We start from the raw sequence: 23560 nt of genomic DNA, 5'->3' as shown, positions 1-23560 counted from the left end.
GGTTCTGGCTTCTCACCATCCAATTTCACTGCTGGCCTTTCCTTCTCTGGGCTATGTACCAAAATTGTCCCTGAAGCATCACCAACCAAACATCTCTAACCTCAGCATAAAGAGAAACTGCTAGAACTACTCGAGGAGGATAGCCAAGCAGTAGAAAACACTGTCTTATGTGTCTGCTTTCCTGGGGGCAAGAAAAGAGACCCCAGTCCTTGTGGAAGGGAGCAGTCCTTAATTCTTTTCTCTGAGTCTGTGAAGAATATTGAATTAAAACCACCCTTGAGGCTGCGTGGTGAGTTGGTAGCCAAGTAACCGAAACCCTCAGGAGTGTCTGAGCGTGTGGCCGGAGCACTGCTTGGCCCCAAAGCCGCAGCATCCGGTGTCTCCTGGGCAAGGTCTGGCTGAAGTTCCCTGAAGGCTGAGAATGGGAGAAGGCTCTGCTCCCTACTGACACCTGGTGGCCATGCGTGGTGACTCCGCCCACAAGGGCTGGCTTTCCCTGAGACCCCGGGTACCCACTTGCACCTCCCCCAAGTGGTGTGTGGCCATGTGGAGTTGGCAGGAGATTCTACACTCACAGGCCCGGAAGGGGCAGTTTTGGCAGGCGTGTTCCAACCCGGCTGGGTTTCAAGAGGGATGAGTCGGCAGAGGAGCAGGGATCTAAATTGTCCTGCAGCAGGGCAGCGATGTTCGTATGCTGCTGGCCTGCCTTCTGCATTGACCGCGGTCAGTTAGGAATGGCTGCTCTACCGTCCTCCCAGCAGCTCCCAAAGAGGCACCAGTGTCGTTTCAGTTGGGAACTTCCCATCGCTCAGCTAGCTCTTTGTGTTCAACCTCATCTTCTTGGATTTGCTGACAGTGACCTTGGAGTGTTTCATCTTGGGTTTTTATCCAAATCCACATTGTTGCTTTCCTGGGGCGGGGGGTTCCAAGATCCTGCTCCTCCCCTACACATGCCTTCTCTTCTCTCCCAGGAAGGGCGTTTTTGAGGAGCTCTGGACAAGCTGTGTTTGTTTGCACTTGAACTTCTAAGTAAGATGTTCCCATTTCAGCTTCCCCAGTGGTCAGTATCTCTGCTCTCATCTTCTGATGGGTCAGCTTGTGTTACAGCCTAAGCTCTGGTGGATTTGAAGCCACTGGGCCTCCTTTGCCTTCGGACTGGGTTTAACCATTTTTGTGCCAAACAAGAGGCGAAAAAAATACATAATTAAGAAAAAAATTAGACTGCCTTTACAGATGAACCCTGTTAGTCATAAACCAGTCACCATGGTTTGTATTTGCTCTTAGGATGTTTCAAACATACCTTTTATTTAAGTCATTGAAAGTAATTTTTTATTGATACTTGTTTGTGAAGAATATGTCAACAAGTTTGTTATGTGAAAATGCGTTGGTTTACATGACTTGCTAGTTTTTTTGAAGGGGCCTGTCTTTGCCTGAGTGGTGCTGGAGCCCTGCACCTCTGCAGGGCTTCATTCTTTTTTTTTTTCCTTATATGAATGGTGCTTGTTACCACATTGACTGCATGGCAGTCAAACATCTATGTTACTTAGTTGGATGGAGACAGATTTTCCTTGAACTCCCTCTTTGTATTAGAGTTGGTTTTAGATTTCTTACTAAATGCCCTCAACTTTGTCTGCTTTTCCATTATCTAAATGCATTTACATACATTTAGAATATAAATCCCTGGCTCTATCCTGATCCTGGCTGCAGACAGAGGTGAAGGAGGCCAGTGAGGGAATATTTATCATGACCTTGTTTTGAATGCCTCTTGACCCAGGGCATACAAGGACTTGTAGACTCTGGACTTTGGTCCTGATCGTCCTGAGCTCTGTGAGGAGTCAAGAGATCACTTCGGGGAGATGAAGACAGCATAGGCCAGATGCCCGAGGAGTGGAGGCAGGCAGGCAGAGCCGGAGTTCAGGGGAGGAAGTGGAAGGCAGGTCTCCTGTGGGAGGTGGGATTTGAGCCATCCTCCAAAGGATGGGCAGGATTTAAATAAACACAGGCAAGGAGGAGGCAATTCCCTGTCGAGGCAATGACATGACCTAAAGCAAGGGGAAAGGTAATGGAGAGACGCGTTCCGGTTGAGATTAAGATTGACCCCACAAAACAAAACATCTTTAAATGGTAGTGACTTAAATAAGATAGTTTATTTCTCTTTCTTTCAAAAGAAGTATGGAAATAGGCAGCCTAACATAGATATGGCAATTCCAGGAAACTGTCAGAGCCATAGGCACTTTCTACCTCATTTCTTTGTCTAATCCTTATGGAGCAGACAGCTGCTACAGTGCCAGCCATTTCATCTCTGCTTCAAGCCGCAGAATAGAGAAAGGAGGAGGAGAAGAATGTGTCCCCCTCCCTTTTAATGAAACATCTTCAGATAGACCACACACCTCTGTTTTTGTCTTTTCCTGGAAGTCAGTCACAGAGCCACACCTACTGTCAAGGGAGGCTGAGCACGGAGTCATTTGACGTCATGGGAAGCATGACTTCTTGATTCACAGAAATTTAATAGCAAGCACCTCCCAGGAAGCCTGGCTTCTCTTCAAGGCTGTGACCACATCCATCCATACCCAGTCATACTCTGACAATAGCTCTGGTGCATCCTATGCTGTTTCAGACTGGAGCCCAGTTACTTTAGGATTCAGCAGACAGTCTATCTCTGCCGTGTCCTGGGACCCTTCAGCAGCACAGTGACCTGTGTCGGCAATCGGATGACCCTTCGACTTCCTTCTCTTTTTCTCCACTTCCCCAGTCATTAGCAGCTCTTACTGTTTCATGGTGTCTCTTGAATCCTTGTTTCCTCCCAGGCTAGTCCTCTCTTCTGACCTCCAGACCAGCCTGGCCAGCCACCCACTGGAAGGTTCTGCTGGGATGTCTCAGAGGCGTCCCCAGACCAGCCAGCCTTCGTCCTCCTCCACCCAGTCTCCCCCTTTGACAGTTTCCAGTATTTTAGTGGAGGCTGTCTCACCGTCCAGTGAGATTCACACTCAGAGTCTGCCTGGATGTGTCTTCTCTCCCTTCTCAGAATCATCCTGGTCCCACTGGTCACTCGTCATCCCCACCCACATCACACCAGGGCCACTGCAGCAGCCTCCTTACTCCTGATCTTTCTCTCTTCGTTGTTCCTCATTTTGTACATTGAATCCAGGATGATATTTAAAAATACAAACCTTGTCATATCACTCTCAATTTAAAACCTCTCAGAGGTCCCTTTGGTCTTCATCTTCAGATGAACATCTTTGCTAAGGTCCATACGTCTACATGAATGATCTGCTCCTATTAAACCTCACCCCATCTCTTCTCCCCTTCATCTTGGCATTTCAGCCTTCTCTCACTTCAGTGATCATGGACTGCCTGCCTGGACTGCCTGCCTCAGGATGCCCCCTCTCCTCCCTTCTCCCCTTTCTCCCTGGTCTCCTCCCTTCTCTCCTCTGCCCTTTCATGCAGGACTATTCACTGAACACCTGTCTTGCAGAAGATTCCACTGCAGACACTGAGGGTGCCAGTGGATGAGAGCTTCCATTTTACTGGGCAGATCAGTCAATAAATGTGGATAATCAGAAGGCAGTGATAGGAAGGATGAGGAGAATAAAGCAGGGTGATGTGTGGTGAGGGATTGGGATGGGGAAGAAATGATCTCTTGAGGATGACCAGGAAGAAGTCAGCCACAGGGACATCAGGGGCAGATTCCAGACAGTGGGACTTCCTGAGGACAAGGTCCCTGGGGTGGGAAGGAGCCTGGCAAAGCTGATGCACGGAGAACACAGGGGATGGAGAAGCAAGCCAGCCTGCAGGGTCTTCTAGATCCCAGGAAGGACTCTGGGGCATGTGGATGGGGTTCTAAGTTTCATGATTTGATTTAGACCTGCTCTGTCTTGTATGCATTTCTCAGCTGTTCTATTCCAAGTTGGAGTAACAATCCTGTGCATTTATAAGGCAGAATATGTCAGAAATCTTACAAAGTAGAAATCCTATCTGTTTCCAGCAGTAGCGACCTTATGGCCAGCAGTAGGTTGTAGGCAGCCTTAAACCAGTCCTTTGGATTGAAAGTCAGAAAACAATACGTCTGGCCAGTCTCAGGAGCCCCTCCCTGACTTGAGCACTCTGTGTCTCCTGGGACTGTGTCTCCTGTGATCGCCAGGTTTATCTTGTTTATCCGTTTGGTGGCATTGCCATTTCGGCAAGGACATCAGACCATTTCCTCATCTGTGGCTCAGCTTTTGGTCAACAATTTTAAAAACATAGGAGGCCCTCTGCACTTAGGGGCTCGTGTTTTGCAATTTAGCCTCTTTGTGGCTCCCTGGGCTAACCCACAAGCTCTGCCCCAGCAATGGCTCTGGATTCTACACGCCCTTGTGGGATGCGGAGGTCCCGGCGGGCAAGGGAGGTGCGGGGTGGGACGAGGCGTCCTGATGCTGATGTTTCAACCCTTGGAGTCTGTCATCAGATGCCATCACCTAGGAGTAAATTCAGAGGCTTGTGCAGACCTGTGTCCCACCATATGGTGCTAGATACTCAGTCTTTGCTTTTTAAAAAATGTAAATTGCTTTCCCAGGATTTTACCAGTGTTGAGAAAGCATCCTTTGTAGTTCAGAAGCTGGGATTGGCCATGGGGCAGCTTGAGGGCATAGATGCTGTCTTTTGGTGCCCAAGAAAAGGATGCCTGGCAGGAAGCCTTCTGAGTATGTGCTCATCAGCACACACATAGACTCTGATGCTGGCAGGGGCTCTGGAGGTCATCAGACCCATCCCCCTGCCCCAAGTCACTCACTTCAGACCCCTCTGCAATGTACCCATTATATGCTCATCCTACCAGTGACAGGGGACTCACTACCTTTCAAGAGACTCCCTTTCATTTCAAAGAGCTAACAGAGTGGTCCATTCATCCATTCTTTAACTAGACTGAGCGTGTGCTAGGTACTGGGCACTGTTCCAGAAACCGAGCCGATGGAGCTGAACAAGAAATACCAGTCCCTGCTCCAGTGGATGCAGCTCACAGTTACTCAGGGGAGATGGAGGAAAGACAATGAATGAGTCACTGTGGGCAGTGGACAGTGCTCTGCAGGAGACGGCCAGAGCGACGGATAGCAGGGCGCCACTAGGGAGGAAGCAGCTGGTCACAGAAGGCCTCTTCCTGCCAGAGTCACATGGACAGAGGCTTAAAAGATGGGAGGGGCCAGCTGTATGAAGAACCACAGGAGGAACATTCCAGGAGGTACTGGAAAGGGCCAGCTCCTTAGGCAGGGAGGAGTCTGGTGTGTCCACCAGTGCTGGGCCAGCATGACTGAGTGCCAGGCTGCAGGCAGGAGAGGACTCTGATGCTGAAAAAGCCACCCAGGACATACAGAAGGGTCTGGAGCAGAAGGGGGGTGTAATTTGATTTGTGTTTTGAAGACGCATTCTGGCTGATACATTGAGAAGGTACAGTGTCAGCAAAGCACTTGGATTTAGGAATCTGTGGCTCAGGGTAGACGTCTGGCATGGACATTCAGCTTTGGGGTCATCGGTGTCCTCAGGAGGGTATTTAATGTCTGCAGGGGAATTGATGAGAGGTGGAAGGAGCAAGGGGTCCAGTGTGAGTCTTGTGACATCTGGTGGCTGATGGGGGCAGGAAGGAGCTGGCAGAAAGGTTGGGGAGGAGGGGCCCATGATGTAGAAGGGGTGAACTGCTGTGGGATACTGTCATTAAGAACTTACTTAGCTGTGGGACTTCCCTCGTGGTTCAGTGGTTAGGCCTCTGAGCTCCCATTACAGGGAGCATGGGTTTGATCCCCGGTTAGGGAACTAAGATCCCACATGCTGTATGGTACAGCAAATAAAAAAATAAAGCAACTTAAAAAAAAGAAAGAAATCACTCAGCTGAGGCCACATCAGTCCCCTAAATTTTTCAGTGGTTTCTGGTTGTCTTCATTCATGCCTGGAGGCTTGGACCTCATCCTCAAGGTGTCTAAATCCCTGTTCTGTCCTTGGAAGCTGTGGTTTTTTCTTCCTGGGTCTCCCCTTCTCCAGGTGGTGCTTCCTCCTTGCAGTGACCTTTCTGTTGCTGGTGAGAGTTCTCTGCCCCCCATCCCCGCCTGTGTAACACGTTGTCTCTGGACCATGGGCATTGGCCTCCCGGTGCCGCTCAGCTGCTGGCTTGTGGTTGGCCTGGCAGGTAGACGCACAGAGAGAGGGGGTCTCTCTCCTGTGGCCACCCCATTCATTCTCCTCCCCACTAGGCTCTGTGGATGCCAAACCTAAAGAAAGGCTGAAGGATCATTTAACTCCTTAGATTTCAAACATGCTTTTGAACTTCTTGGGCTTCCCTGGTGGCTCAGACAGTTGAGAATCTGCCTGCAATGCAGGAGACCCACGTTCAATCCCTGGGTCAGGAAGATGCTCTGGAGAAGGGAATGGCTACCCACTCCAGTATTCTTGCCTGGGAAATCCCATGGACAGTGGAAGGGTGGGCTACAGTCCATGGGGTCGCAAAGAGTTGGACACGACTGAGTGACTAATAACACTTTGAACTTCTCAGCACCCCAGTGGATTGGCATCATGAGTGCCTGCTTTTCTGCACGGGTATGCCTCTCAGAAGCTGGTTACCTGGGGCAAGTACCCTCATGGCCTAATAGGGTAACTGTGGAGGCAAGACCTGGGGTGGTCGCCCATCACGTCCCATGCACCCTGAGTCCTCTTCCCATTCAGGATATAATTGTGACATGGGGGGATCTTGAGTGGACACCGCCTTTGAGCTGGGCCTTGGAAATTGGGTAGAACTTCAGTAGGTGTGGGGAGAGGGGAGAGTGCTTGGTACTGAGCTTGGTGGGCTGGTGGCTCTTAATTTCCATGATGCTTGGACAGAAGGCCTCTGATTATTTGCATATGGAGAATGCTTTTTAAACCTAAAGATCCTGAACCCCTTCCTCCACCAGGCATCCCCTTTTCCTCTGTACATCCCTTACCTCCCCTGGGCAATTGAAATGTCTTTCTCTTCTCTTCCTTTCTGAAGTCACTGTCTGTGGCCAGACTCCACATATTCAAGTGTTCTTGACAACACCAACACAAAGTGTTCTCTGATCAGTCAATTTGGAAAAGACTATTTCAAATCTACTCAGGCTCTTCTTTTTAATCGTAAGACTTTTCAGAACCTTGAGTACCTTACTGTACGTTGCAGTGTCCAAGGAGGGATGTTAATATACTTGACCACGGAAGCCACTTACTTTATTTTTCTGTGTGTGTGTGTGTGTGTGTGCATATTAGATGGCTCAGTTGTGTCTGATTCTTTGTGACCCTATGGACTGTAGCCCACCAGGCTCCTCTGTCCTTGGGATTTCCCAGGCAATAATACTGGAGTGGGTTGCCATTTCCTTCTTCAGGGGACCTTCCTGACCCAAGGATCAAACTCACGTCTCCCGCATTGGCAGGTGGAGTCCTTAACCACTGCGCCACCTGGGAAGCCCTCCATTTTTCTGTTTAATCAACAATGTTTTGGGAAACAGCCTAACCTGACCCTCCTGTTACTAGAGTTTTCCAACCAGGGAATGGAGGAAGCCTGAAATAGCTGGACATTTTCAGTAACCTCGGAACCTCAATGACTGTATTATATTCCCTGTTCCAGTTTGAAGACTAGTAGGAATAAGACCGTTGGTGTCAAACCACACATATAAATTAGACTCTGGAACAAATTCCTCTGCCCACGAGGGAGCCTCTTGGTCAGGAGGGCAGTTAACCAAGTGACGGTGTCAGGTGCAGCCTGAGCGCCTGGAACATGAGTTCACTCATCGTCAGCCAGAGGTTTAGCTGGAGTTGAAATGCCCCCCAGGATTAGCGTGGAAAGAGCCTCCCTCATGGTCTCCCTCATCCTTGTGAGCTTCCGGCCAGGGTCTGTGGGCTGAAAGACCCCATTATGGCTTTTCCCTCTGGCTGCATCCTTGTGGGTCCCAGGGAAAGTGAACCCAGGGCCCAATTTCAGAGCTCCCAGCTGGGTGAGATGGGAAGAAGCTGGAACCCTGAGCAAGGACCACTCGGTCCCTGCTCAGGCTCCTGCCAGTGGGCAAAGCAAACATACAGCAAAGTCCTCGTGGATAGGATGGAGGCTGCTCGCAAGTCAGCAGCCTCTGGAATGACATCCATCCCAAGAAGGAAGGAAAGTGGCAATTTGTGGGATGTCAGTGGGGAGGGTGCCAGCTAGTTCAGTGGTAGAGAATCCATCTGCCAATGCAGGAGACGTGGGTTTGATCCCTGGCTCGGGCAGATCCCCTGGGGAAGGAAATTGCAACCGGCTCCAGTATTCTTGCCTGGATAATCCCATGGACAGAGGAGCCTGGAGGGCTACAGTCCACGGGGTCACAAAGATTCAGACACAACTGAGTGTCAGAACAACAACAGTGGGAAGGGAGGTTAGCGGGTGTGTCAGCTGCTTTGCAAGATGGCCCAGCATTCTGGACAGGGGCGGCTCTCACTCCCCCAGTGGTGATTCACCCCAGTGGCTCCTTCCTCCTGGCTTGGCCTCCCCAGTTCATGCTCTGACCCATCTGCCACTGCCCTTCCTTTCATTCTTGATGGAGTCAGAGAGCTTTTGTGAATTGCCAGAGTGGGACTCGAGGTTGAGGGGGGAGCAGGCGCTCGGGCGTTCCTCTAGGCTGGGAGGAAAGGAGGCAGAAGGACGCAGAGGGGCCGGTGCATTGAAGAGCGTTGTAGCCTCCCTGAGCCCTTCGCTAGCTGGCTCGTTGGCCCTGGGCTAAGAATACAGCTGAGGGGGCAGATGTATTTCCTTCATAGCTTAGCTGCTGCGGGGTAGGAATCTGACCTTTGGTCATTGGGCATCTGCAGCTTTCCCTTCTGTGGCAGGGAGGAGCAGGCTTCTGCTGGCCGCCACAGCCTAGCCCACGTCAGAAAGCTGTCAGCAACCCTATTACCTGACAGGCTCGTCAGAAGAGCAGGTCTGCAAGGAATTCGGGGGTTTTTAATTCCCGGGCTCAGCACCAACGTTGGAGGTTAAAACGCTGTCACTGGGCATTCCATAAATAGTTGCTGGGCACTGAGCAAGGCCTGGAGAATGACCGTGGGTGCTGGTCATGGGCTCTGCCAATGACCCTGAACTTGCAATTTGAGAGAAAAGAGTATCATTGGCCTGGGGCTTGGGTAGAAGTTCAGATTTGCCACCTGGCATGCTGGCCTCACATTAATTTGACTTTGTATAAAACAGGACTGCAGTGGACAGCATTTTCCTCTGCATCCAGGTCTTTCCACTCTAATCATTGTTTTCTGTACATTGGATGTATTTGGCTATAGTAGAGGTTGGCATCTGATGCAAAGAGCCGACTCATTGGAAAAGACCCTGATGCTGGGAAAGATTGAAGGCAGAAAGAGAAGAGGGTGGCAGAGCGTGAGATGGTTGGATGGCATCACTGACTCAATGGACATGAATTTGAGCGAACTCCAGGAGACAGTGAAGAATAGGGAAGCTTGGCATGCTGTAGTCTATGGGGGTCACAAAGTTGGATATGACTTAGTAGCTGAACAGCAGCAACAGAGGTTGGCAAGCAATGGCCTGCAGATCCAGTTGGGTCCACTGCCTGATTGTGTAGATAAGGTTTTGTTAAGGTGAACAGGCCACACCCACTCATTTACATATTGAATGAGGCTGATTTTGTGCTAAGATGGCAAACTTCAGCAGTTGCCGTGGAAACCATATGACCTGAGAAGCCTAAACTATTTATAGTTTGACCCTTCACAGATAATTTGCCAACCTCTGTGCTGAAGCTCTTGTAAGAACTGGTATCAGAATTGTATTGAAATGGGCTCTGCTCTCAAACAGCATTCTGGTTGGCACCCTCTAATGGCTTATGTGGACACAGTTGTCCATCTTATTCCTTGGTGTGGCCCAGATAAAGATACCCTAAGGACCCCCTCCCCACCCTCCACCATAGTCTATAGCTACTAATTTACTCTGCCCCTGAGCTCAGCCTTTTAATGGGGTTATTTGTATTGTACAGAGCTTTTATATCAACATTCTTATTTGAACATTACACAGTCCTCTGAGGTAGTTGGTCCCTCTTGTTAGCCAGTTAAGCAGGGGGTACCCAGGCCTGTTTTGATGGAGCACATGGCCTAGCCTGGCTGGGGCCACAGCCTGTAGGTTTAAGGTACATACTGTCAGTAGCATTCCTTGCTGAAGAAAGCTTTACTTCTCATCTTGATTTCTTTATCCAAGGGATTATCTGGAATAGTCTTTTAACATTTCCGAATTTATTTTGGCTGGTTTGTTTCTTTTGAGATTTATTGAGGTTTTTTTTGTTGTTGCCTACTGCATAATTGGTAAGACTATCCCATATGTGTTTGAAAATTTTATCGTCATCACTATAGAGACATAAAATAATGTACATCTTATCATATTTTTGATCTACTTGATTTACCTATTCTGAGAGAGGTATGCTGAAGTCTCCCACTGTGCTTGTAGGTGTATCCATTTCATCTTATACTTCAGTCATTTGTTGCTTTATATTTTTTCCAGGTCACACTGTGCACAGAGGTTTATGACTTTTGTTTCTTTATGATAAACTGGAAATACCATAAAATATCCTATGAAATATCCCTCTTTGGCCATCTTCATCTTTTTCAGTTTGAATTCCAATTGTCTGGTGCTATTATGACTATATCTTTTTATTAATATTTGCTTGGTGCCTCTTTAAAAAAGCGTTTTAACTTTTAACTGTTGTTGGTTTTAGGTATCTCTCTCGTATCAGACTCTAGATAGGAATTACATAATTCAAGATGGAATTCTACATCTTATAATGATTTCCATTACTGTGATTGATAATATAGTTGAATTTGTCCTACTTTCATCACGTATGTGTGTTATTTATTGTGCTTCAGGTTGAAAACTTTCTTCTTCAACTTTGTATTCCCAGAGCTCAAAACAGTAGATTTTTAGCCAAGGCCTGCTGAATAAAAACTTCCTTGATTTCTTAATTCTGGTTTGATTAGAGAGCTAACTTATGGAAAATTAACTCAGTTGTAATGAGGTTGGCATTAAAATTCAAGTTCCTGGTAAAAGAAGTTTTGAGAAGAATTTAGTGACATCACTAAATTTAAGAGACTTTTCCTATTGGTGTAGTTTTAACTTGTATGGTTTTGAGTTTTCTCTAAATGTGAGGCCTGGCAGAAGTTTCTGTTATTAATGAGTGGAGATAGAGACTAAGGAAAAGATCTCAGAATTGGAGAAAGAAATCTGGGATGTTGCCTGCACCAACCGTGCTCCTTCTAAGGGTGTGCCTTGAAGGACATTCCCCATGATCTCTGTTTTAGTTCTATACTTAGTTCTAGATTTATTTTTGTGGCTCAGATTTCTTTATGTTTCCAGCTTCACTTACCAGACTGCTGGATAATTGCTTTATTCAAAACGTAGAGTCTTCCCTGGTGGTCCAGTGGCTAAGACTCCATGCTCCCAATGCGGGATGCCTGGGTTTGATCCTTGGACAGGGAACGAGATCCCACATGCTGCAACTGAAGATCCCAGTGGAGCCAAATAAATAAATTAAAATAAATATTAAAAAGATAATATTATGGCGGCTGTAGCTTTGTTGCAGACTGCTCCTCCAGAAGAACCACTGCACTGGGTGTGAGTCAGTGAGTGAGTGATAGTCACTCAGAGTGAAGGTCACTCAGTCACGTCCAACTCTTTGCGACCCCATGGACTGTAGCCCATCAGGCTCCTCTGTCCATGGAATTCTCCAGGCAAGGATACTGGAGTCTGTTGCTATTTCCTTCTCTAACTACACTGGGTAGAATGGTTCAATGAGAGATATGAAAATGAAGTCAGGATGGCTCATAGCCCATTAGATATCTTTTTCTAACCTTAATTGACAAAGAAATTGCAAAGATTAAAAAAAGCATATGGTCCATCAAGGTAGAAAGATCACCAGACTAGAACAAGGGCCTCCCAACCTTGGCCATGCCAATGGTGCTCAGTCGAACATCTCTGGAAATCTCTCTCAGTACAAAGGGCCTGGGTTAGCTGATCCCACAGGCTTCTTCCAACTCTAAAATGCTTCCAGAAGATTCTTCCCATCTTCCATGAAACTCTAGTCACAGTTGACCTAATCAGCATCCTTAAAATTCTTCCCTGAACTACTTGCAACTCAAACCAGGGTCATCTTAGTGAGGTATTGATGTAAGCCATCCAGATTTCACAGTTTTTTTACTGTGATAAGCATAGGCATGTATTTTTCTAAGCCAATGCACATTAGTCTGTTCCTGACTGTGGAGGAGCAGACCTTGGGTCTTCTCTAACTGATCTTCCTTGTTTAGAGCAGCACCCACCCCCAGGATTCTCTGGCACTTGGAAGGAGGGATGCAGGAAGGAAGGATGACAAGGCCCTTGGAGGTCTCCAGGGGGAACCTGGCGGGTTCCTGTCTCTGATGCCAAACCCAGGTTTTTGCATCTTGTTGGTTCCTTCTGGAATTGACATTCATTTGTAGTAGGTGGTGAACTACAGAGTTCTCTTCCTTGCCTGAATTTCAGTTGGACGCTTGGAGATTTGATCTAAGGCTGGTGGTTCAGCTAAGATAAGGAATTGTCATCTGTGCTCCTATCTGATGACCAGACTGAGCGCTGACTGCCCTGAGATGAGCTGGGAACAGACACAGTGTGGCTGAGCAAGTGGTTTATAGCTAAATAAAGCATGCTCTTCCCATCAGCATCTTCTTCCAACTTTCTGCAAAATTAGTCTTGGCTCCAATATAATTTTCTTCGTCCCAGCCGTCCCCAGGATCTCTCTGACTCCTTGGGGGATGCTGACATTTTGAACGGTGGTTTGGAACTATTCTCAGAATCCAGGGGTTCCAAGAAGCCCTTCAAACCCCCTGAGGACAGAGAGAGAGAGGACGCAGAGGGCAGGGTTCAGAGCCTCTTGAACACACGCATATCTGTGTAAGTAACTCATTTGGCTAAAGGACTGGAAGGAAATTTAATATATTTTAACTTGATTTTAGCTCCTTGCGGTGGGACTGAGTATTTTCTTACAGCCTTTTCTTAAAATGTCTACAATTAAACATGTATTAATACCTCTTTTTTTTTTTTCCTCCAAAAGAAAGCATGAAATAAAGAATGACTTTTAAGAGTGGGAAAGTGAATAGCCTGAGTTTCATTCAGAAGAGGGCTGCTGCTCCTGGGAGTGGGTGTGGCTTTCTGCTGCCCAGGCCACGCCCCCTGGAAGAGCCCCGCCCCTCTGGCTGGCCCGTGCCGCCTTTTCCTAACCCCGTGTCTCCTCCCCTAGAATGGCTGCAGTCTGTCCAGGCCACCATGATCCTGTCCATCATCTTCAGCGTTTTGTCTCTGTTCCTGTTCTTCTGCCAGCTCTTCACCCTCACCAAGGGCGGCCGGTTCTACATCACTGGGGTCTTCCAGATCCTCGCTGGTAAGTTGGAGAGGACCAAGTCCCCGTGGGGGCTAGGCTCCCCCAGACTGCATGCAGGATGGTCAGCCAGGTGGGCGTGGCTCCAGAATGACTGACATGCTTGAGTCCTCCCCCTGGATGGATTTCATACAGCACAGGGATGTGTGTGGGTGTGAATCTGGAAACTCTCCATGGAAAGGGGTACATGGGGAATAGGACTTAGGGGCTCTGGAAGGAGGGTCCCTAACCGTGGGACGGAGCTACAATCCAATGTAAATGTTGAAAGTGTCCATAGAGCAGAGGCCGGTCTCGAGGCTGGATTTCTGTAGCTCACATCGTGTGCCCTGGGAAGCACCCCTGCTCCAGTGTGGAAATGGCCCCTATGTACTGCCCAGATTGCTTTAGGGTACATGTCTCCCTCTCTAAGCAGTGGTGGAGCCATCTGCCAAATCTTTCTCTCCTTTACTCCAGCCCCTGGAGTCCACTGGGCTCCTGTTTACTGGCATTTCCTTTTATGTAACGTGTAGTGCATGGTCAGTTCCAGACATGGGGCCATGACACCAAGGTCTTCTCTGCCCCCTCCCTGAACTGCCTCGAGCAACCCCCTTCGCACAGGTTATTCATACGGTCTGTGTGCAGAGTCCTAGACGTGACGCCTTCCCGCTCTTGTCTCTGGATACTGGCCCTTATCTCACTTTGTTGCCTCTTATCCTTCTGTCCATCGATGACCAGCTGAGTGAGTCCTCAGGGCACCAGAGAGACATAGGAGGTGGATGTGGTGGATTCTGTAGTCCAGGCTCAGATCAGATCAGATCAGATCGGTTGCTCAGTCGTGTCCGACTCTTTGCGACCCCGTGAATCACAGCACGCCAGGCCTCCCTGTCCATCACCAACTCCCAGAATTCACTCCGACTCACATCCATCGAGTCAGTGATGCCATCCAGCCATCTCATCCTCTGTCGTCCCCTTCTCCTCCTGCCCCCAATCCCTCCCAGCATCAGAGTCTTTTCCAATGAGTCAACTCTCGCATGAGGTGGCCAAAGTACTGGAGTTTCAGCTTTAGCACCATTCCTTCCAAAGAAATCCCAGGTCTGATCGCCTTCAGAATGGACTGGTTGGATCTCCTTGCAGTAGTCCAGGCTAATAACCCACAAACCTCGTACGTGCTGGAGTACATCTGGGGACTGTAAAGTATTCTCAATTCTGACCCCTGATTGGGCAGTGGGTAGCATCTCTTGTTTAGTTGCTGGATCACAAGCAGTCATTGGAGGGTTGAAAACAGCCCACATGTCCTAGATGGATGGATGGACGGGCAGGCAGATCTCATGGCTTATGCAGGGCTGTATGACAAGACACAGCCTCAAGTTGGACGTCGATGACCCTTTTCCAGAAGACAGAGAGTTACCTTTCCCTGGAAAAAGGAAGTAAACTAGAAAACCGTGTCTCCTCAAATCCCTAAATACAGCAGGTCAATGTGCACAGTTTGGAATTTCAAAGTCAAATAGAGCTTGGCTAGTTGCCCAGGTTTCATTATACCAGCTAAGCTTCTCAGGTGTTTCCAGCTTTATTAAAGTACTAATTCTGTGGTGGGAAATCATTTCTGGGGATGTTAGGAGCAGAGATCATCAGTCACCCAGAAGGAACAGAGAACTAGGATGTATTCTGGGATTTCTTCTTTGGGTCCCTATTTACCATTTGATATCAGAGGTGATCATCTCCTCTGTATCAATGACTGTGTCCTCAAGAAAAAGGGACACAGACGTAGGAAGAAGTTTCATAAAATACTTATATTTGCTCTATACACTCTTGTTATGTTACTGATAAATAAGCTGAGACCAGGAGAGGCTACATGAAAGCACAGCTCATGCAAGCACACTGGGATGTCCCCACTTCCTCCCATCCCACGTGGAATGAATATATTTAGAGATTCAGAATCCACTCCAGTTTTTAATGAACACAAGATCCAAGGCAGAAACTACTTTTTATGTGATCTTTCATTGAACCCGATTGACCATGGAAGATTAATTCAAATCTACATCCTTTTTGATCCCCAAGGTCCCAAACATCTGTGATGAATGAGTCTATGTGTCAGAACTGATGAGTAGTCAGACTGAAAACATCAGAATGGAGTGAACTTATTACTGTTGAAGGGGCATCTCAAGGCAGGGAGTATGTTATCTTTTTTCCTCTGAGGTATTTTAGCTTAAAATTCTCTAACAATGTCTTTTTAGCAAGGTCATTTTCAGTCAAAACTAGAGTCCAGAGATGAGTACTTCCTTGCAGCCTGAACACTCTTAGGCATTGAGTTTTTCTAATCTAAAGTTTATTTACTCATTGCTACTTGTTTCACCATTTGGATTCTTCTCCGAACTCAGTCCAAGCCGTTCGGTACTCTGCCACAAAAACCTCTGAATTTAGAAGCACTTGATTTGTTCTTGCATTATCCCTTCCAGATCTAGCTTCTTATCTCTCATGAGACTTCATTTTCGGTTATTGGTTTGTCAGCTTAGCAGTCCCTCTGTGAATAGGAAGTTACTGAATTAGAAATGTTGATCCAGAATAGCAGTTGTACTCTATACGTCTAAGAGTGTTCCATGCTTGTTCCCTCTGGGCAAAAGAACCCGAGAGCTGGTCTAAGAAACTTCAGCTCTCTAGAATGTTGCATTTGAACTTGCTGAAGCATCTTTCCACTCTAGTTGGGAATCTAAGAGAGTGGGGACTTCCCTTAGAGATTTCATAACTTTTAGCATCTGACAACCCTGCTCTTGTGTGTTTCTCCTCTCATGATCTAAAGGATCCAGTAACTAGGGAGATTGCAGACAGTGACTACAGTCATGCAATTAAAGGATGCTTGCTCATTGGAAGGAAAGCTATGACAAACCTAGACAGCATATTAAAAGGCAAAGACATCACTTTGCTAACAAAGGTCCATCTAGTCAAAGCTATGGCTTTTCCAGTAGTCATGTATGGATGTGAGAGTTGGACCATAAAGAAGGCTGAGTGCCAAAGAATTGATGCTCCTGAACTATGATGCTGGTGAAGAATCTTGAGAGTCCCTTGGACTACAAGGAGACCAAACCAGTCAATCCTAAAGGAAATCAACCCTGAATATTCATTGGAAGGACTGATGCTGAAGCTGAAGCCCCAGTACTTTGGCCACCTGATACAAAGAGCCAACTCATTGGAAAAGACCCTGATGCTGGGAAAGATTGAAAGCAAAAGAAGACGGTGGCAGAAAATGAGATGGTTGGATGATATCACCAACTGAACGGATATGAATTTGAGCAAACTCCAGGAGACAGTGAAGAACAGAGGAGCCTGGCATGCGGCAGTCCATGGGATTGCGAAGAATTGGACATGACTGGGTGACTGAACAACAGCAGCAACAAACTAGGGAGACAGTTCAGGGAGGGTTGTTGGTGACAAAGGCTGGTGATAGCCCAAGAAATTACCCCTAAATATCAAGGAGCAAATCAGAAAGCAAAAACAGCCACGCAGTAAACAAAAAGAAGAGTAGAACGGAGTAAGGAAGGGAGGAAAGAAGGAAGTAGGTCCACAGTTGCGGGGTGTGGTCCACAGGCAGGTTGGCCACCGCAGGCAAGGTCCACTCAGGGCAGGGCAGATGCTTCTTTAAACACTGCACCTTGTTGGGTGGAAGCCCCAGAATCCATTGAGCATCCCCGGGGCTGTTGCAGCTGAAGGGCCTGGCTATGTGGACTCCAGACACGCATGTGAGCGTGCAGGGAAGGCAGGTGAAAGGTTGTGTGGAGCTCTTCCGCTGACTACAGACCTGGGAGCCGTCCCTGCCTGGCGCTGCCTGTCTTGCTGCATCATCCCTTCTCCACTTATAATAAGCTGAGAGTCTCACCTGTAAGAACTATCTTTCCTTGATTACATAGTTCTCAGTTTGGCTGTTTCCTGAAAATGTTTCGAGAGGCACCCCGTCATCCTCTTTGGTGCTTCTCAATCTTAGCTGCACATCAGAATCCCATTTTTTTTTTTTTTTTAAAGGGGATGCTTTTAAAAAGGGCTTTCCAGGGGGCTCAATGATAAAGAATCCGCCTGCCAACGCAGGAGACGTGGATTTGATCCCTAGGTTGGGAAGATCCCCTGGAGGAGGAAATGGCAGCCCATTCCAGTATTCTTGCCTGGAGAATCCCATGGGCAGGGGTGCCTGGCAGACTACAGTCCAAGGGGTCACAAAGAGTCGGACACAACTTAGCTACTGAACAGCAACAAAAGGGCGTTTAGAATAAAAACCTGGGGGAGGAATAAGAACCCAGTGCCCTTTCTGTTCTGAGTGGTTCGAAGTCGATTTAAGTCGGAGACCACGTTTAGAAACGCTGGTTCTGGGTGACTCGTCCCAGCTGTCGCCCTGGCCAGGCCAGGATGAGCATCTTGTAAGGCTGGGGGGTGATGTGTGAGGCTACAGGGGTCACTTGGAGGCTGAGAGTGGAAGGAGGGACAGCGGCTTACCTATTCCACGGGAACCTTCATAAAGGTTCCCCACCTACTGGTGGCTGAGAACGCGAGCCACAGTCCTCTTACGGGGGGAGGTGTTTGACTTTTCGGGATTCCTGTATGACACTGCCTGCTCTGTATTCCAGGGCACGACTGTTGCTTTGCACACAGACAGCCTCGTAATGATATATTCCCTAAAACATCAGTCTCCCGACAACAATAATTATCAAGTAGTGTGTCTTCTCGTTGGTTTGTAAGTGTATAAGCTTATGGCTTCTTGAAGCTAAGCACAAATTCCTTTACTTCTGAGATTCTCCCAGGGCGGATGTCACATAATTAAGCCATCGACTCAGTCACTGCACTTGTGCGTGCTGTTTCTCTTGCTCCCTCAGGTCACAGATGGAGTGTTTTGTCTTTGCTGTTTTTTGTTTGCTGGGGAATTCTGGGCCCAGCTGGTCCGCACAGGTGTCATGGCATTTCTCCATGCTGGGTGGACATGGGTCCCATCTGGAAGCCCTGCCAAGAGGGTGGGCACCATCCTACCCTTCGGACGCTCTGTTTAAACCTCCCTCTCCCTTGGTCAGGCCTCCCCTTTGAGAGCTCTGCCCTCATTAGGTAGGTCAGACAATGAATTAGCACACTTGAGGTGATCCATGGACCTCGAGGCAAATACAGTGTGTTTCCAGCAGGTCAACACTGCACTTCCCCTCCATGACAGTTCACCACCTATGACACCCCTGTGGACACAGATGTCTTCGCGTCTCCCGGGCTTTCAGGAGGTGGAAGGTCCTGGAGCTGACCCCCTGGGGGTCTCAGGCCTGCTGTGTGGCTCCCTCAAGGTGGGGGGGGCAATGCAGTGGGAGTCTCCTCTCTCGGACTTGCAGAAGGACGGTCGTATCGGGGCGTTGAACGTGACACATTCCCACCTCTGCACTTTGTTCAGACAGAGCCACAGTGTCCAGTGAAATAGCCCAAATAGCAGTGAGGTTAGATGTAGGTGGTCCAGCCTGGGGGGCCCTGGACCCACAGGCATCCCACATGCTTGCTGGACTCATAATAGAGTCACTTAGAGCCTGTCAAAGCCCCTGTGTTCAGGAGGGGACAGAGTGGCCTTTGTGCTGCTGGAGCTGGGGTGCTGACCTCACTGGACCCCTCCCCGCAGGGATGCTGACTGTCCCCGTGGGCAGGGACCGTCACGCTGGAACTTGCCTGCTGTGTGAGGTCCCAGGTGGAGGTTTTTCTTGTCCCTCCCACCCCAAAGGCTGCATGGTCAATGAAGCAGGGGTGGGCCGACAGGCCTGCCCATCTGAGACCTTCTCACCTTCGTCTGGGCTGCAGACCAACCTTGGGGGACTACGGGTAGCTGAAAGGGACCAAGCGCCATGAAGCTTGTCCGTGACTGCCTCCTCTCTTGGCTGTGTCCTTCCTCCTGCATTCTTCCCCCACCACCCTGTTCCCCTCCACGTGTTCCTCTGTCTGCCTAGCAGTGCCCACGGGCGTTGTTGCTCTGTCTCTGATGTATTGATCCTGCCACGGGGGTCAGCACAGCCTTCTGCCCTGTGCTTGGCGTGAGTGCCACTCAGATAATGATAAAGTGTCGCTTTCCGTGGTTTCAGAGACCGCTACCACCTGTCTATGGAACGCTTCACAGCTTCCAGGGGCTCCACAGCCAGCCATCCTTGCAAAGAGATGGATGGGCTTCTCTTGATACCTGAATTCTCGCTGGTGTCCTCGTGTTGACTGGCCATGGGTGACAGTTAAGGGAGATGAGGCAGGAGAGAGGCTGAGGGGCCCGTGACCTGGGTCAGGTGGACTGGACACAGAGAGAGACTGTTTGCTGGTTCCTGTACCTTCCCCTTCCTCCTCACAGTTCTGGGTCTGTTGGCAGATTCCTGCTTGAGATGGACTTGCCTTCTCTCCCTGCAGCCTACATCCTTCTTCCTAAGAAAGAGAGAAGCGTGCCCTGGTGTGTGTGTGTGTGTGTGTGTGTGTGTGTGTGTGTGTGTGGGGTGTGTGTGTGTATGTGTGGTGTGTGTTTGTGTGTGTGTGTGTGTGTGGTGTATGTGTCTGTGTGTGTGGTGTGTGTCTGTGTGTGTGGTGTGTGTGTGTGTGTGTGTGTGTGTGTGTGTGTGTGTGTGTGTGTGGTGTGTGTGGTGTATGTGTGTGGTGTGTGTCTATGTGTGTGGTGTGTGTCTGTGGTGTGTGTGGTTTGTATGTGTGTGTGTGGTGTGTGTGTGTGTGTGTGGTGTATGTGTGTGTGTGGTGTGTGTCTGTGTGTGTGTGTGGTGTGTATATATGTGTGTGTGTGCAAGTATGAGGTGAGCTGGAGTTTGGGGAAGAGAGGAGTGGGTGGGGGAGGTGCCCAGGGTCTTGGGGAGTCTGGGTTGGGGGTGGTGCAGCGTCCCTGCCCCGTGGTGACCCCTCCCACTCCCAACTGATCCCTCTCCTTCCCAGGTCTGTGCGTGATGAGCGCGGCGTCCATCTACACGGTCCGGCACCCGGAATGGCATTTCAACTCGGACGGCTCCTATGGCTTCGCCTACATCCTGGCCTGGGTGGCCTTCCCCCTGGCACTTCTCAGCGGTGTCATCTATGTGATCTTGCGGAAGCGTGAATGAGGCCCGGGGATGGGACGGCCGAGGCTCTGAGCTCACGTGGGGAGGGAGGAAGCAAACCAGAAGCCAGGAAAACAAACAAAAAAAACCAAGCTAGCCAAAAAACCCAAACTCAAACCAAACCAAACAGAAAGCAGTGCGGGGGGTGGGGGGGTGGTTAGTGTTGATTGAAGATGTATATAATATCGACGGTTTATAAAACCTATTTATAACACTTTTTACATATATGTACATAGTATTGTTTGCTTTACGTGTTGACCATCAGCCTTGGGTTGAACCTTAAAGTAGCTAAGGAACTTGACATCCTAACCATATAATCAAGCTCAGTTTTTTTTTTTTTTTTTTCTTTGTTTGTTTTGCCCAGAAAGAAAGTAAGCCCATCACGCCCCTTCCCCTTCATCTGAAAGAAGTTACCTCCCTCCCACTCCACCTCATTTAGAAAACCAAAGTGTGGGTAGAAACCCTCAACGGCCCAAAGCCTTTAACTGTGGGTGACCCGCCGCGTGTCACAGACACGCGCTGCCCACGCCTCTGTGTGCAGCCTTACCTGCACTCAACAAAGCCCCCAAACTGGAGCCCTCGGAGAGTCGCGGCTTGTGGCTTTGGAACCCTTGCCCTGGAGAGGACGCGGTGTCCCAGTCACGCGTCTAGGTTAGGAATCGGTGACAACCAACCTACGAAGTGGTGCTATCCGTTTACCATTCCTTACGGTCACTAATCGTCTAAACGCCTCACTGGAAATTCAATTAACAGTCTTACAACATAAAGTTGAATGGAGACCTGAATAATTCTGTGTAATATACATGGTTTATAACTGCTTTTGTACCTGGCTAGGCTGCTGTTATTACTATAATACATAACAATGCACCGCCTTTATCACACCCACATTTCCTTATGGTCGGAGCATCCGGACAAGCTTCTAGACCCGCTGGGACGGTGGGATCCCAGGATATGGCGGAGTCTAGATTGTCCTCTGCCTCCAAGGACTGTCTGGCAATGACTCGTACTGGCCACCAACGGTAGATGTATATACGGGGCCCTTCTGATGCCAAGACTCCAGACCTTGTTTTTTCCCTCTTTTTTTGCTTTGCTTTTTCTGATTTTATACCAACTGTGTGGACTAAGATGCATTAAAATAAACATCAGAGTAACTCACTGAGTTCTCATGGGTTTTTGTGGGTGAGGGTGTGAGGTGTATGTTGGAGCAGATGGAAGAGGGTTGTGAAGCTGCTGTTGGGTAGATGATCTGGGTTGTAGTTTGGTGCTAAGGAACCAGAATCTTCACCTTTGTCCAGGCTCCCAGGGGCATCTTACACCTTCTAGAAACCTGTGCAAACATCTGCTAGCTGGAAAGGCTAGCCCTTGTGGCTGAAACAGACCCTACAAGTGGGCTGGAGGGACTCAAGTGTTATTTAGCCAAACCATCTTTCTTCTGTTCTGGCCTCTGATGACCCACATGGGGTCTGGAGCACCACACACACTCACGTAATGTATGAGATGTTGGCATGAGCAGTGCCGGTCCCTAACCTTTGGGGGGGCAGGTGTGATCTGGTGGATTGTCAGTGGATCATCTGCATGATGATGATCTGAGGCCAGACTTTCAGGTCAGACGTTTGTCAGAACCAACTCCTCCCCATGCTGTCCCCAGGGAGCTGGGGTCACTGTGCTGTCAGCTCCAGGGTCCCAAGCTGTATCTCACTTTCACATTTTCTTTTACTCAATACTTTGAGCTAATGATGACCTTGCTATTCTTCAGCATTATCCAGCACATATATTGATGGACATACTTCTTGATCTCCAAGGTGACATTTTAGTGAGAGGCACAGCAGAGAATTAACTATGTTACAATGTTGTTGTTCAGTGGCTCAGATGTGTCTGACTCTTTGTGACCCCGTGGACTGCAGCATGCCAGGCTTCCCTGTCCTTCAGTATCTCCCAGTTTGCTCAAATTCATGTCCATTGAGTCAATGATGCCATCCAACCATCTCATCCTCTGCCACCCTCTTCCCCTCTTGCCTTCTATCTTTTCCAGCATCAGGGTCTTTTCCAATAGTCGGCTCTTTGTATCAGGTGGCCAAAGTATTGGAGCTTCAGCTTCAGCATCAGTCTTCCCAATGAATATTCAGGGTACACATAAATTAGAGACCTTGGCTTTGAACCTGCCCTCTGCCCCTTGCCAGCTATGTGAGGCCGGACAGTTTCCTTAAACTCTTAAGGTTCTATTTCCTTATCTGTGAGATGAAGATGCTGATTCCAAGCTTACAAGATTGTGGAGATTAAAAGGAGGTGATCAACGTGTATAAAACATTTAGCCTAGGGACCAGCGGGTAGACAATACTCTATAAATGAGTGCTTATCCCCAAAGTCATGTTAGAGGTGTATTGGAAGATGTTGGCTGTTCTGGGGAATCAATACCTACATATTAGAATCGCCTGTGCAGGGCTCACCCAGAGATGCAGCTTCCTTGTGCTGGTGGTGGGACCCATCTTGTCTGGATAGTCTTAAAGAACCTCGCCAGTGACTGCAGCATTCAGCTCGGGGTGACAAGCTCTGAGCTCGTCCAGGGCTTTTAGACTTGAATCTGCTAGTGAATTTCCTGGGAGTCCTGTAGTCCTGTAAAATCTGAGTGGGTACTGAGGTGCTGTATTTCCAACTTAGAGCGTGAGAGATGCCGGTGCCACCAGCCCAGATCACACTCTGAGTAGCAAAGATGTCAAATGAGGCCACCTTCAGGCACCTCATGCTCCAACGTCTTTGAATATCTGTGATGGAAGGCCTTCTCCCTTCCAAGGTTTCTGATAGTAACCCGCACGCTCTGCTTTGACTTGGATAGATGGGGTAAGTTGGCACAGATGGCCGTGAGGTGACTGAAAACTGGGAATTTCACTTCATGAGCTCGAACACTGAAGATACACACTTTCATTTCATAAGCTTTCTTTATAACATTTAACTAGAAATTTAAAATGAATACAGTTAAGAACAAAGAAGAAAACCAGAAATGGCCCAAATCTCACCATCCATGTAAGTGTGTTGGTCGCTCAGTCGTGTCCGACTCTTTGCGATCCTATGGACTGTAGCCCACCAGGCTCCTGTCCATGGAAT

General features: G+C 48.6%; 1 protein-coding gene across 3 annotated transcripts in view; it reads left to right on the top strand.

The window, feature by feature from the left end:
* The window catches only part of PMP22 (peripheral myelin protein 22), a 28257-nt gene extending 6644 nt beyond the window's left edge, over window positions 1-21613 (top strand). For all 3 annotated transcript variants that reach the window (XM_070389535.1, XM_005887249.3, XM_070389534.1), the window contains exons 4-5: window positions 13263-13403; window positions 20298-21613. In XM_070389535.1, the coding sequence (XP_070245636.1) occupies window positions 13263-13403; window positions 20298-20461 (305 nt within the window). In that variant the 3' untranslated portion in view covers window positions 20462-21613. The remainder of the gene's footprint in view (window positions 1-13262; window positions 13404-20297) is intronic.
* The last annotated feature ends 1947 nt before the right edge of the window (window positions 21614-23560 follow it).

The sequence above is a fragment of the Bos mutus genome, chromosome 19 (genome assembly GCF_027580195.1).
Source record: "Bos mutus isolate GX-2022 chromosome 19, NWIPB_WYAK_1.1, whole genome shotgun sequence".
Lineage (NCBI taxonomy): Eukaryota > Metazoa > Chordata > Mammalia > Artiodactyla > Bovidae > Bos > Bos mutus.
Note: the sequence above shows the minus strand (reverse complement) of the source record. Positions and strands in the feature narration are given on the sequence as shown.